The 15,751-nt window shown below is 41.6% G+C and overlaps 1 protein-coding gene across 3 annotated transcripts in view; it reads right to left on the reverse strand.

The window, feature by feature from the left end:
* Positions 1–15,751, reverse strand: part of PXDNL (peroxidasin like) — a 338,939-nt gene that overhangs the window by 102,637 nt on the left and 220,551 nt on the right. For 2 of the 3 annotated variants that reach the window (XM_019547951.1, XM_019547943.1), the window contains exons 9-10: positions 9,190–9,359; positions 7,815–8,084 (exon numbers count right to left, since the gene is read on the reverse strand). In XM_019547951.1, coding sequence (XP_019403496.1) covers positions 7,815–8,084; positions 9,190–9,359 — 440 coding nt within the window. The remainder of the gene's footprint in view (positions 1–7,814; positions 8,085–9,189; positions 9,360–15,751) is intronic. The other variant, XM_019547935.1, reaches the window with a different exon arrangement.

Raw genomic sequence — 15,751 nt, forward strand, 5'->3', positions numbered from 1 at the left:
ATTTCCATCAAGTCGTGGCAGGCGAGAGCGGCGAAGCGGGACGGTCCAACGCGTACCCCTCCTCTCCAGGGGACATCCGGGGATCGGGGTCCCACGGTAAGTGGCACACCCCCCCATCCCCTTACAATTCACAAGATAAGCCAAATTCAAATCAAAATCCATAATGTTAAAAACATTTTGTGTTTTTTGCAACAGAAGAATTGCTCGACTATTTTTCTGTAGTCAAAAAATGAGTGAAAGCTAAGAGCTGGCATTTTCCAAGGGATTGCCTTGACTCTAACAAGGGATGCCTCAAATTCTACGAAGTTTAGAACCAGTGTTGCAGATAAATAATTAAGATGGCTGCAAATGTGTTTCTCTATGAGCAAATCCTACTAGTACTACAAACAGGAAAACTGAATAAGAAAAGATTAAAAGCAAAATGATTTGACATTTGCACATCTCATCTTTTTTGTTACTACTTAGCTAATGTCCTTTGGAAACTATGGGCATTTTTACACATACTCTGGGGTACAGTGGGGAGCATGTTCTAATTAAAATGCCTGCAGCATCTCATGTATTCAGCATCCCGCATTTCAAAATGGCAGCAAGGGCACTTTAACTAAAGCTCGTTCAAAAGCAGTGACCTTTCTAAGGGAAACCGTCTGGTATATAGCCTACTAACAGATCTAACGGTTTCATCTCTTCATTCCTCCAATTCTGAAAACATTTATGAAATTACTTTAAATAATGTATTTCTATGGGCAGTTTTTAGTATATAACTTATTATTATGTTTGTATTGATCACATAAATGAAGTTTTGTTTTCTTATTAAAATCAATCAAAGCATTGCCATTCTGGCCATTCTTTAAAAAGCAGGGTGGGAATGAGTTCTGATTTACAGCATAAATGATCAGATCCTATATAAAGTAAGTATGTGCCTTTCACACCAATTTACACTTTTCAGTGAGAAATATTTTATTTTTCACTTGTCTCAGCCAACCTAGGGAAAGGATTGTATGTTAGTGACTCAAATTATATGAATTCTATAAGAATCAGAACAAAAAGATGAAGCATCAGCTAAAATGACAGACAAGCACTGCATTTAAAAATATGCAATCTGCTTTAATAGAAAATAAAAAATACCTTTTGCTCACCAGTAGGTTGATTAATGATCCAGCTAAAGACGAATTAAAAACCTAGATGCTAATACTTAAAAGTAACAAGGAAGTAGTAAAGAATCTTGAAGGACAACCAGATGGCTGTTACAATCATGTGGTTTCTAAAGTTAAAAGCTATATTTTATTACTCAGAATTATCAGAGACTATGCATATTATAAATAAAATAAATCCAGACAACGTAACGTATGATTCATGGACAGGATAATTAGAAAGGATGAATGAGGATTGGTAAGGCAGGATGTGGGTGAGAAAGAAATACTCATTTTCACAAAAAATTGGAAGCAAAAATAACACACAAATATTCAATAATAAAGGAACCAGAGAATCCAAATGAGAGATAAAAGATGGATACAAGCTAACAGCCCACATGATGGGTAACACAATTATAGTAATTTTTGAAGAAGATACACATTCTTTCAATTGTCCAATCTATAATGATACAGATGCAATGTATACAGCAGTTATTTATTAATACAATATTGAGCAGCTTCCTTTTACATGCAGAACCTATAGGAACACTAGTAAAAGATGTTTCTGCTGCTTTTTTCTGTTTTGTTCCTTCATGCATTTGGCTTCATGAAACTGCAAAAAACTAAAACAGGAAACAATTCAAAATTCGATGTTTTTAGACTTCGTTTATTTATTTGGAAATTTGACCAAAAAAACAACTTTTTGCCCAGTATTTACTTTCATTTGTTTTGTCTGATGGAAAGGGGCTGCAAACTAACTGAAAGGTTCCTGTTGTAAACTCACTAAGAAATATTTTATTCACTTTTTTAAATAATAGTTTCATTTTTTTTATAACACTGTTCTTTAAAAAAACCACATTCCCATGAAAACAGCAACCATGCAATAGAGGAATGATCTTCCCCTACCACCTTGGAAGACAGGGCTCCACTGTAAACACAGGTTTTTTGTCCTCGCCATTCCCCTTGGAAATATTTTTTCAGAACTTCACTACACTAATGATTAGGAAACATAGACTGCCTGCAGACAATTAAACAAAACAAAACAAAACAAAAAACAGAGAAGAAAAAAGCTTTATTTTAAACTCCACATGCTCCTGAACTGAACTGAGCACAAGCCAATAAGAGGCAGTGCATTAGTTGGACCCGGCTCTCCTAAACCTCTGGATAGACTGGGCCCTTTAAGCCTTCTTTGGCACTTTTATGTAATAGCCAATTGACTCAGTTTTACATAAAAGTGCCAAAAAACCCCGCTGAGGTGCCCGATCTATACAGACACTGCAGAGCTGGGTTGAACTAATACGCTGCTTTTTCCAGTAAACCTCTTTTTTGTTTGTTTTTTGTTTTTTTTTTAACATCTGCAAGCAGCCATCATTCTTATTCCAAACCTAAATTTAATCTTGACCATTTTGTTCTTCTGTCAACCATCCTTTAATATAAATAATTCTTCTCCATATCTGGTGTTCATTCCTATCCCCTCCCAGCCTCACTTGGTAGGGAAATGAAATCAAAGTATTTTAAGCTACATATATAGGCCTCCCTGCTGAGCCTAGAACCGCTACCAAGAAACAAGCCTGTAGGTCAAAAAAGTTTTTTGTTATCAGAACTGTTAAATTCTTCCTTATTCTTAAACACAGGAGCAAGAGCTGAGCTTACCAACAAGTTGTACAAGCAGGCATGGCACAGAATTAGTAAAAGTTGTAACAGCTAAGCCTAAGATGAAGTTTTTAACCCTGCTGTCAAGCAGAAAAGATGTAATAGAATATTAATGTGTATGGGCATAAGTGAAGCACAAGTGGGGGTAAGAAAAGCTAGCGGTTTAAGCTAAAAAAATAGGAAAATTGTCATAAACCATGCTTATACATTGGATTAAATGTAAAAGCTAAAAAAAAGGCAATATGTAAAGAGTGTAATCAGACATGCTTTCAAGTCTGCTGAAGTGACATGCTGTCCCACATATCCTAAGGGCTGGCTGATCAACACTCTTGGGAGAGAGCACCTGCTTAATAAGGTAACTAACTCATTGCTTCCTAATATACCGTGTTATCTCTTAATAAACACACTTTTTAGAATGCAAATCTTCTCTCTCTCTCTCTCTCTCTGTCTCACCCTGACCTTGACTTAAATGCAACTGTTCAGATAACAAGTCTATTGACTTGTTTCTACCATGTACAACACTACTCCTAGGGTAGCCCAGATAACTGGGGTACACTCAGCACCACCGTAAGCCACATATTCTACCTAATTGCCAGGCCTGGGCATGTGCAATTCAGGAGTGAGTGAGTGTGGCTTCTTTCACAACAGTCAGGGAAGTGGCAGAAACATAGCCATTCCCCTAACTATCCTTAGACGTCCTTCTCTGCAAGTGTTCCAGGGTGTTCTTTTGAACAGAGGCAAACAGAATTGTGTGTACCTGTCCAGATTTGATCTCACTAAGTTTTGTGCAATGGCATTATGTTTCCTCTATTGGAAATCTATCTCTTGGTACATCCTAGGATCAAATTTGCCTTTTTTACAACTGTACGACATTGGCAACTGATTGGTCCTTCTTCTCCATACTAATCTCCAACTCAAGAGCTCTCATTTAATGGTAAAAATAGATTTTATATCGGGTGCAAAGTACATGACTTTGTACTAATGAATTTCATTCCAGTTTGGTTATTCCAGACTTCAAGGCCACTCAGCTCTTCCTACATAACATCTCAATTCTCCTCTTTTTGACAATGCCTCCTGAGTTCATGTCCTGAGCATATTTAATCATTTTTCCTATTTTTAACATCAAAATCAGGTTATAATATTAAACAAGTTCAGTTTACAAGCAGGCCTAAAATCTCCGAGCCTCTTTTAATGTCTTCATGCACTTTTTCTTTTGTTTCTCAAGAGAGTTCTTTACCGTGCAAGCACAGAGATGTTATCCACAATACCTCCAAATAAATCTCTGCTAAATCTATGCCAACAGGTCCTGAACATGGAAGACCTAATCCTATTTGCCATCTGCTTTTGACAATCTCATTGTTTTCAAACCAATTCAATAAGTTAATTTTACTTTATGGTCCTGTATGTATTATAATTATAGCCATAAGGATGGGGATTTTTTGAAAGTCCAATTATTTAAATATAGGTAACTAATGAATAAAGATGTCATGATAAAAAGACACTAATAAAGAAAAGAACATCTAAGAACTTTGCTAAAATCATAACCCCTTGGGTATATATTGATATACATCTGACTACACCAACTAAAACAATCCTTTTTAATGTTTCCAAATTAAAGGATTTTTTTTTTTTATGGAGCTGCTGTACTCAAACTATCTAAAGCTCTGAGTTTCAATTTTAGAATATATTTGTGAGCTTTTTGAGACACTAAAAGACTTCTTGGTTTCTCTTGAAGCCTAGAAAATATAGAGTCTTTGAGATCTCTTTGAAACAGCTTCGTCATTAACATTGAAACCACAAGCTAACTTCTGGTAAGCATTAATTAAACAGCTCTGAAAGAAGAAGTAATGCTGAAGTAGTTAATTTGACATACTACAAATCATGTACCATGTTGTACAATGAATGTTTTCACAAGGGAAATGAAAGAGATTAAAACATTTGAAAGTATGCAGGAATCGTGTGGGTGGAAAGAAGGAAAGTAATATGCATGTGGATGAAGTTTTGATAGAAAGAACCTAGTCATCTCTCCCAGTATCTGGATTGAGACCAACTGGTAAAGAAAGCAAGCAGCTTTCTTGGAACCAACAGCTTCTGAATCACGTAGGATGTCACCTTCCAGATAAATGCACGTAAGCTGTGACATGCCACTGCTACAAAGGCAGAAAGGTGGTTGAGCCCCATGGTGAGGGATATTAAAAATAATAAATGACTTGATGGATATACAAAATAGCAGTGCATGCAAGACAAGCCATAGGAAAGTTTCCAAAAAAAGCAGGGAGGAAGGGGAGTGTCAATCAAACAAATTGAGAAGATGAAGAGAGATGAGCTTACCTTTTGCAAACAAAATGTGCATGCACATATAATTAATGACAGTGGTAAGCAGTAACTGAATAACAAGGATGTAACCTAGAGCCTGGTGGTTTTAACAGACAGATGTACCTGTAAAGTATATGTTTCATGTATTTGATGAGGGAATGCCCTAGGAACAGCCATAAAATGAGACAACCCCAACAATCTGTCTGCAGCCTTCACGTGCATATAATTATTTAGTGGGACAAGGACCAGTAAATGCTCAATGTAAAGATGCCTAAGCAGCCAATCAGTCTGGATTCTCCCTCTCAGTATTTCAACACTGAAGTGAGTTAGCTATTTTAAATCTGGATTCCATATATATACCCAACAGAGGCAGGAAAAAATTACAGCAGGCCTAAAATCTCCAAGCCTCTTTTAATGTCTTCATGCACTTTTTCTTTTGTTTCTCAAGAGAGAGAGACAGAGAGAGACAAAGGGCCTGCAGAGGTTACCTACCACTTTACATTAAAAGTTCATGTTTAGTTCTTAGGTATCCAGGTTGTACCTATATTGGTCTAGAGGAAAAAGCAATAAGGGCTCATGGTAGAGGTGATAACTTTTATTACACCAACAAGATTTTTGCCAAAAAAAACCCAAAAAAGACTTTAAATAGCAAGCTTTCAGGCACACATCCTTCATCAGGCATCAGAGAAAAGAGTTTTTTCCTGATGCCTGATGAAGGGTGCTTGTGTCCAAAAGCTTGTAATTACAGAATTTTTTTTGCAAAAATGTATTGGTCTAATAAAAGTTATCACCTCTACCATGAGCCTTGATTGCTTTTAGTTCTCATTCATGTATGCCTATGTTTACTGAAGCCAATGATCACTACACTCTCCAGTGCTTCCCAGTGACTGAGAAAATCTTAACCACAATGACTGTATCAGTAATCATTCTATTTACTTCATCCAGCAAAATGTAGAAACCATACTGAGTGAGATTTTCAAACCTTTTCTGTTAACCTAAATCAAATTTTACTTGCATCAACATAAGCAAAATTAGACCAATGCTGAGAACTTCTATTAACATAATACCCAATCATACAGCATGAACAACAAATTACAAAACAAGAAACACTCAGATATTTAGTTAACTATCTCCATGGGCCAAACTGTTTGGAGAAATGATTCAACTACTACATACACTGAAAAATGACTGAAAAAATAATACATTCACAAATAATTTCCAAATAAGAAAAAAGATAAATTATTCAATCAGAATTTGTACGCTTCTGTATTGCAGACTATGGGCATTCTCTGTTGTAGCTTTGTGTAGGTCTTTGCATTAGACACTCATATACCAAGGTCATAAGCATAATATAAGGAGAAAGATTGCTCAATTAAATTGCTCACTGAAATTCTAAGAAGAAAAAGCTTCAATTTCTGACCACCTAAATAGGAGGTTTAGATATAGGTTACCAAAAACATATTGCACCAATGCTCGGCACTCTGCATTGACTTCCCAGTGAATACAGAGCATAGTTCAAAGTCTACAGACAGACCATCAGAGCTCGAAAAGAACACCTGAGGCACTGCATCTCCCTCTGTGACAATGACTTCCTAGGACATCTTTATTTTGCTACTGACTGAGACAGAGCTACTGAGCATGGGTTGAGGGGGAGGGGGAGGGGAAGGAGGGTTCCTGACTGCAGGAAATAACTTGGAACAATCTATCTCTTTATATTATGCTCATCTCTTTGATGTCTGATTATCTAATAAAGAGAACTACAGAAGGTTACAACAGAGCATGCCAAAGGTCTGGAATAGAGAAGGGTACAAATTCATATTGAATAATTTATCTTTTTTTTTTCTATTTGCAAATTATTTGTGAAAGTGCTGAATGGGAACACTGAATCACCACAGAAGTAATCATTCTCAGAAACAGATGCAAAGCAAATTTATTTGATTCAGCTTAGCCTTAGCAATTCCTTCAGATATGCCCACATTTACAACACATACCTGATCACATGCATAGCTTTGAGGAAGAAAACAGAAAAAAAAATCTCAATCAAGCTATATTTCTTACATATTAGAGAAAGAATATTTTGGTTTCTTATATTCAAAACCGGTGGGTCATACAACTACTTATTTAAAGCACTACAAAATTATTCGTCCCACTGCTTATTGAGCTGTAAAGTATTAAAACCAACCCTCTAGTTTGATCAAAGTTAACTCAAATATAGTGATGAAGGAAAACTAACTGATGTCTTAAAATACTTGGGCTAGTTTAAGCCCAGCTGTTTTGTACAATGTGGACCTTCCCAGCATATTCACCCTGCTTAAATATCCCTTTATATAAATAAATGAATAACAATGGGTATCATTCATCCCTTGTGGAACTCTACTGAAGTCAATGGAGTTTTGGTATGCCAGTGATTAATTCAGTCCAGTGTCATTAATAAAATTTGAGTACTTGAAATATTAATATAGAATTCTATTAACTAACTCCTAAATGTTAAATCCTGTCCTTAGATATATATACACAACTACTACTGAAATTAATAAGTTTTAGATTCATACATATCCAAGATAGAATTTGACTACAGGCCTAAGCAACACACTGCAAAACAACAATAAAGCCTGTATTTTTAGATCAAACCAGGTATTTTAACGAAGACAACATGAAAACTATATCTTGAGCTTGCCCATGTAATTTTTATCAGCTCTGTCTTGTTCTACTTACCTTGGACAATAATCTTTGCTGATGCTTGAATAGAGTCCTGATTATTACTAGCATGGCAGATAAACTGACCGTGGTCTTGCAGTGTCACGTTCTGTATGAAAAGTCCTCCTCCAGAAGTGACAATGTACCTGGATTCATCCAGTGAGTCTCCATTTTCTCTGGACCAGCTGATACGAGGTTGAGGATGGCCTATGGCCATGCATTCCAAAGTGGTGCTGGTACCAACTAAGACTTCTGTGTTCTGGGGCTGAATTATAAAACTGGGCTTGGCTGGTACGGGGTAGGGGAAACAGAAAACAAAACAATATGGAAAACTGTGTTAATTTCCATCTGTATAAACATTACTGGAATGCCACCATTTGACTCAAGTGGCTAACCTTGCCCTGCAGGTGAGATCTGGCCCCCAGCCCTGTCAGCTAGCCTGTGGGTGTCCCCATAGGTGCAAAAATTTGGTAGAAGGGGAGTGGTGGCACCGCTTCCCTGCTGTGGAATTTGCAAACTTGTAGGGAGCCCTGCAGGTTGGATAGAGTGCCCCACAGCATTAGACTGAACCATGCATGCTGGTGTGGGGCCCAGTCCTGATGTGAAGAATCCCAGGGACCAATCCTCGCATGAGAGGCTGGGTGTGGGTAGTAGGGGGGCACGTCCTGGCCTGTGGGGACAGCGTAGGGCCGCAGGGTCCGATCGCAGTATGCATGGGAGTGGTGCAGGGGCCTGGTGTGCAGGGCCCAGCCAAGGCCACAATCCAGGTGTGGCGGGGCCAGGCAATGGTAGTGTAAAGTTCTGTCTTGGCACACGGGGCCTGAACTGGCCTGCAAACTGGCCCCATGCCATTCATTTGGTTCTCAGGGCCAAAAGGTCAAACACCTGAAGAAGGATCATCTTCTGCTTAAGAACCTTCCTTAAAACTCAAAAAAGACTGAAGGTTCAAGTCCCATATCTGCCTCTCTGCTCATTTTGCTTATAGCTCATGGTGTTTGTTCAAAAAAAAATGGCATCAGCTATGTCAAGGCACCTTACAGGCCGACATGTGTGCTACCTAAGGTAAAATGTGTCTTCATGTCTCTGCTTACCTCAGAAAAGGTAAACACTAACTTTTTATCCCACCTCTTAAACACTACATGTTGAGTTCTCCCAGGAAGGGATTACCATTCATTTTTTAAGCTTGAACAATCCAAAATAAATAGGGGCCTAGATATCAGAATACAAATAAATAAGAAGGAAATTATACAAACTCTGAATAATAATTACTAAATTGCAAACAGGCAATTTTAAAATATTTGTGGAACCTGATTACGTAATACATTTATATTCAAGTAAATGAAAGGCACGCTTCCATGCTGACCCCTAACACAAACAAGCAGAAAGACCTTACTTGGAATGCTGGAATATCTGAGGAAAGCACTGTGCGTCTTGGCTTCTCCTGCCACGTTCTTGGCCATGCACTGATATACACCTTGGTCCGATTCTCTGGTGTTTTGGATCATGAGGGTTCCATCATCGAGCAAATTCAGCCGCCTGTCATCTTCCATATCCAATGACTGGCTGAAAACAGAGATGAACTCTAACAATTTGGCCATCTTGAACATATTAGAAAACATTTATTATTTTTTAAATACTTTATTGTAAATACACAGAAAGAACATACAGTGAATATATAGAAAAACCCTACAGAAAACTATACAGATCACAGCCTGAGCATAAAGAGATGTACTTACTATAAATGCTAGAACTGCTCACATATTATTTAATTGGAATGATCGCTGACTGAGGCTGGAGGAAAATGAATGAGGCTGGGGATATATTTAAATACAATATTTAGCTTCTAATTCTTGGGCCAATCCTGTGAGGTGCTACATCTCCATATGAAGTCAGTGAGAGATTATGACTATCAGTTTCTTGAAGGGATGAATCTTGTTAAGGCTCTCACTCAATTTATGCTACTGTGGCCTCTTCTCCCCATCTTTATCTCTTTTTTAAATGTAACACTGATGAGTAAAGTGTCCTTGGATGAACTGTGAAATATCTACATGCCACTGAGGACTGTAGCTAAATACTGCAAGTCCAGCATATAATAAGGGCTTTTTGGTTTGCTTTTTAAATGATCAATCGTCTGTTAATGTTATTGTTATCATGCTGGGTTTAAAATTGCAGAGCAGCAGTGCAGTCCTTTGATTCCTTAGGGTAACAGCATTGTTTGCTCAGAGCATAATTTCTTCATTTGTTCTGTTGACTGATATACTGTGACAGTTTCAATATAAAAGCAACTTGCAAAGAGTCTTCACTAAATTAAACTTTAGTTTGCGTAGGCTAATTAAAATACTGTGGATTCTATTATTCTAAGGCTCTACAGTGTTTGAAATGATTATCCTTCTACTCTGGCTACTACAGGTTTGCAAGAAAGCAAAACAAAACAGATCGTCAGTAACTAGATTGTTTCTTCAGAAGCAACTTCCCTGCTGGGCTTCAAAGTAAGGCTATGATATAAGCAGCATAAACTCACTGGATGACTCATGTGGAAAAGTTTGCTTTTGGATGGTGGCATATATTTTTTCAAAAAGCTTCAGTTATAGCTAAATTAAAGAGGAACTTAAAAAAAAGTTTTAAACACAGCTAAGGTTATTGTGACAACTTGACTTATCATAACAAAACCAAGCACTTTAAATTATTACTATGCCTTATTTTTAAGGCAAGAAATAGTTATGGGCATATCTAAATCTTACCCTTCTTACATCATAGTTTCATAGTTAGTTAGTAGGGTTGGAAGGGACCTGAGCAGATCATCAAGTCCGACCCCCTGCTATGGCAGGAAAGAGTAGTGGGGTCAAACGACCCCAGCAAGGTGTTTGACAAGTCTCGTCTTAAAGACCCCCAGGGTAGGAGCCAGCACCACTTCGCTTGGAAGTTGGTTCCAGATCCTAGCCGCCCTGACCGTGAAGTAGGGTGAGAGACAGTGTTGAAAGCCTTCTGGAAGTCCAGGAAGACTATATCCACTGCTACCCCTGCATCTAAGGATTTAGGGATCTGGTTGTAGAAGGCCACCAGGTTGGTCTGACAGGACCTGCCTCTAATGAACCCGTGTTGGTTGCCCCTAAGCATAATCTACCCTGCTGGCCCCTCGTGGACATGTGCCGGAATAATTCTCTCAAAAAGCTTACCCAGGATTGAGGTAAGACTAACAGGCCTATAGTTTTCCGTGTCTTCTTTCCTCCCCTTTTTTAAAATGGGAGCTACACTGGCCCTCTTCCAGTCCTCTGGCACCACACCAGAGCACCAGGAGTGCTTGTAAAGTCATGCCACGGGTCCCACAATGACCTCAGCTAATTCCCTCAGCACTCTGGGGTGGAGATCGTCCAGACCAGCTGATTTAAATACATCCAGTCCTTCCAGAAGTTCCCTGACTAGATCCTCACTGACCCTTGGCCTAGGTGCACCCCCCCTGGGGCCCGAGGGAGGCCCAGTGGGGGGGGGTGATCTGGTCCCTGCTCAGGAAAATGTAGGCAATGAAGTCATTAAATAGGTTAGCTTTGTTATCTGGTGTGATGACCAAATTTCCTAGCGCGTCTTGCAGGGGCCCCACGTTACCCAGTACCTTCTTTTTGCCCCCTATGTATTTAAAAAAGGACTTCTTGTTCATAAACAAATATACTATTTTCTTTCCAAAGTAGTTTGAGAGGTGGCACGAGGCACGCTGGGAACAAAAAAATCTGGATATCCAGGTATCAAAAAAAAACCCAACTCCAGCTGTCACCCAGAGCCCTGCGCCATTTGTGGGGACTGCGTTTCATGCCAGGCTGAGTCCTGCGTGCATGGAACTGGCCTGGTCCAACAGCATGCGGGGCCTGTCCATGCAGGACCTGTCCTGGCACAGCACATGGTGCAGGACCCCAGGTGACAACCCAAGTTCCCCAGAGCTGCCTGAAGGTGCACAGCCCCATGCCAATCTGAGCTGGCCTATGTGATGTGGCACAGACAGCGCCAGGTGCCTGAGGAGGAGGCACACTGCCTCGTGCCGCAGGAGGGCTATGCCAGGAAAGGCTCCCAGCACCCCAGTGGCTGCTGCTACAGGGCAGGGACTGTGGGCTGTGTGTGGTAGGGCATAGACCCTGCAGAGGGGCATGTGGGCCCTGTGGGGAGGCAGTTCATGTTCTGTGCAGGGGGGGCTGCAGCCTGTGGAGGCACAAGGGAAGCACCCCTCCTGAGCAGCTCCCCCAATCCAGTCCCCCTATGCCCACAATTCCCCCACAATCCAGCTACACCTCCCTACACACCCTATGTTCCCCCACATCCCTCCACCCAAATCCCCCCACACCCTTTTCCACCCCTCTCCTGCAAACCCCACATCACCCATCACACTCCCAGTGTGGCCAGCTGTCAGATAGACTGAGACCAGCTGGCAGGAGCTGTGGCTGCAGAGGTAGCTGTCCCCACATCCTATATAGTGAAGGGGTTTCATAGTAGTTAGGGGTCAGCAGGGACCTAAATAGATCATCTAGTCTAACCCTCTGCCACTGGCCGGAGCACACGCTGGGATCATACGACCCCAGACAGGTGATCATCCAACCTCTTTTTGAATTTACCCAAGGTAGAAGCAAGGTAGGAGCAAGGAGCCCCCCCTGCACAGAACACTCCCTAGGAAGTTGGTTCCAGATCCTAGCTATCCTAACAGTGAAATAGTGCCTCCTAATATCTGACCTGAACCTATTCTCCAGCAGCTTCTCACCATTGTTCCTCATCACCCCAGGTGCTGCTGGGGGGAATAGGACCCTTCCTATTTGCTGTTGATCTCCCCTTACGAGTTTGTAGGCAGCCACCAAATCCCCCCTCAGCCTCCATTTGCTGAGGCAGAACAGGTTCAGGTCCCTCAACCTCTCCTCATAGGGCTTGCCCTGTTGCCATCCAACCAAGTGGGTGGCCCTCCTCTGAACCCTCTCAAGGCAGGCTACATCCTTCTTAAAGAGCGGTGCCCAGAACTGGATTCAGTACTTCACTTGAGGCCAGATCAAAGTTGCGTAGAGAGGGAGTATCAGCTCTCTGGGCCAGCTTGAGATGCATCTTTGGATACACGACAAGGTGCGGTTGGCTTTGCTGGCTGCGGTCTGGCATTGTTGGCTCATGTTCATCTTGGAGTCAATAATGACTCCAAGATCCCTTTCTGCCTCTTTGCTCTCAAGAGGGGAGGTCCTCAGCTTGTATGTATGCTGTGGATTTCTGCTGCCCAGGTGCAGCACCCTGCATTTATCTACACTGAAGCCCATCCTATTACCATCCACCCACTTCTGTAATCTGTCTAAATCTGATTGCAGCCTCTCTCTCCCTTCGAGCGTGCCTACCTCTCCCCACATCTTGGTGTCATTGGCAAACTTGGACAACATGTTTTCCACCCCGTCATCCAAGTAGATGATGAAGACGTTGAACAGTGTTGGCCCGAGGACCGAGCCCTGAGGGACCCCACTATTCACATCCCACCAGGTCGAGTATGACCTGTCCACCACGACTCTCTGGATGCGCCTCATCAGCCAATTTTTGACGCATCTAACTATGTAGGGTCGGGGGGAGTTCCAATTGTTCTATGATAAGAAAACCCAGAGCAAATATCGAAACATATAGATATTTAGAATTTGTTTTATCATGATGTTACAGATACTAATAGGCTTCCCAACTGCTTTAAAATGGCAAATATATTAATAAAACATTGCCCAACTGATTGCTCTCTCTCTCACTATATATATACACACACACACACACACATACATATATATATATATATATATATAAAAAAGAGTCTTTTATCTTAATTATGGAAGAACATGGAATTTGGAGTATTTTAAAGAGTGAATTTGGGCTTTTATCAGTGATTTTGCAGTTTTTCACTAAGGAACACCAAAATTCCTGCAAATGAGTATGTGGCAGGACCCAGGTAGAGAAGCCTGCTCAGGGCTGGCACACAGAACCCAGCTGGAAGTGGCTACTTGGGGTCAGGAGGATATGCTTTGACAGTTCAAAGCAGGCCATGACACTGAGAACATCTTTCAGGTGATAGCTGCCCACATGGCCAGGCATGGGGCACACATGGCACTAGTGCCACACAAAGGCCAACTGAGTAGCCACAGCCCACTGGAAGCTGGCCCAGAGATGAAGATGCCTCTGCAGTGGAGTGCAGTCCCCATTCAGGTGTGGCAGGTGCACACCCTTGGGGCCTCATCCTGTCACATGGGGCAGCAGGTCACAGCCAGACAGCAGCCCCCACTGCCAGACTCTTGCAGTGAGTAGAGGGTACAGGGAACTCTCAGGTAAGGTTGCTTCCGCAGTCCAGCTGGCAAGAGAAGTAGTGTCCCCATATACCAATTGGCCAGGCCCCAGAAGCTCCTGAGAGTGAGTAGCTCTGACCTACTTGTCAGGGCAGCTTTTTATATTGCTGGGGCCAGAGCAGGCGCTAGCCACAAGCTGTAGCTCCCCCTGGCTGCAGCTCCAGGAGGAGCTGGTTAAGCTTATTTTGCCCCAAGTGGCATAACTTGCCCCAGACCAAAGCGCATGTCCGGGCATGTGTGCTGAGGCAAAAATCCCCAGCTCAAATTTCTGCCACTCCTATTTGAGCTGCTGCAAGCACACGTGCCTGGATGGGTGGATGTGCCCAAAGAGATCAAATAATTCAAAGCAGCAATATGATTTTTAAATGCACTCTTTTGTTACTTTGCTTATAGTATCAAAGTACTGTAGTTTAGGACCTTTCTAAATGAGAATAATGTTAGTTACACTGCTCATCAATCAACAGCAGATGTTTTGGATAAATTATTTATAAATACAGATTTTGGAGAATAGTGTTAGATGTTTGGCCTCAAGGATGATCACATTTTTTTAGTCTCATATTTCAAAATTGCAGTCTGGTGAATACATGCCCAGGTCAGGTACCTTCTTAAGATTCTAATATTTCAGTGCATTTATTTATTTTATATTCTTGGGCTTCAGATAGGGGCCAGTAACCAGCCAGGTTCAGTTCCTACAATCAGTGCAGAGGGCACCCGCGGCAGCCTGGGTGGTTTATAAACACTTTAAAATGAAACACCTGTGCTGCTCATGGCTAACAAAATAACTTTACGCTTAACAGAGGAAAAAACGCTCACAAGAAGGAAGCTCTGGACACAGCCACTGAACACAGAATTGAGATTTAAGCCCTTCTTTTTATTGCCTGCCTGTGTTGTTCGATCTCAGAAACCCTTTCTTCTTCTTTTTAGAGAGAAAAGGGATACGGGCCTATGAATCCAATGCAAGACCTATTTCCTGGCTACTGGTAGGGGTGGAACCAGGGGGATTTGGTAGCATGGTCACCACTCCGATTGCCAGCTATAAGCACAGTGAGTTTTCTGAGTTCATCAGTATGTCAGCACAGCTACAGCATGTGTTGTGAGCTCTCTGATTTCACAGAGCCTGGCCAAGGCTATTGCTTTCATGAAGCTACAGAGGCCAAGGGGCAAGCACCATTCCTGTTTGCCCTTCCCTACAATCCCCTCCTGAATTCAGAGGCAGGGGGAAAAGAGGGGAGAAGCAGCAGCACTCAGCTCCTGGGCACCAGAGCTGCATGACAGCAGGGGCTGAGCACTGCCACTCATCCCCACTTTTCTCTTGCTGCTGAATTTACAGAGTGGGAGAAGGGAAAGGGAGGATACCAGCAACACTCACTTCCTAGGCTCTGGACCCCCTGTGTAAGCAGGGAATCTGGCCAGATCCCTGACAGGAGCTGTACTGATATGCTGGTGAGCTCCAGAATTGTTTTTTTTTTTTTAAACATATGTAGCCCAGATAACTTGGGTATATACTCCCCTTCTCCAGTTGAAGTGGATTGTTAGTTGGCAGAGCTGTGGGGTGGGAACTGCAGACCACTCAGTTTCCCTCCGTCCCTATACAACCAGGCCAGGACAATCAGGGGACTTAACTAT

This window comes from Crocodylus porosus, unplaced genomic scaffold (genome assembly GCF_001723895.1).
Source record: "Crocodylus porosus isolate Cpor-Errol unplaced genomic scaffold, CroPor_comp1, whole genome shotgun sequence".
NCBI classification, from domain to species: Eukaryota; Metazoa; Chordata; order Crocodylia; family Crocodylidae; genus Crocodylus; species Crocodylus porosus.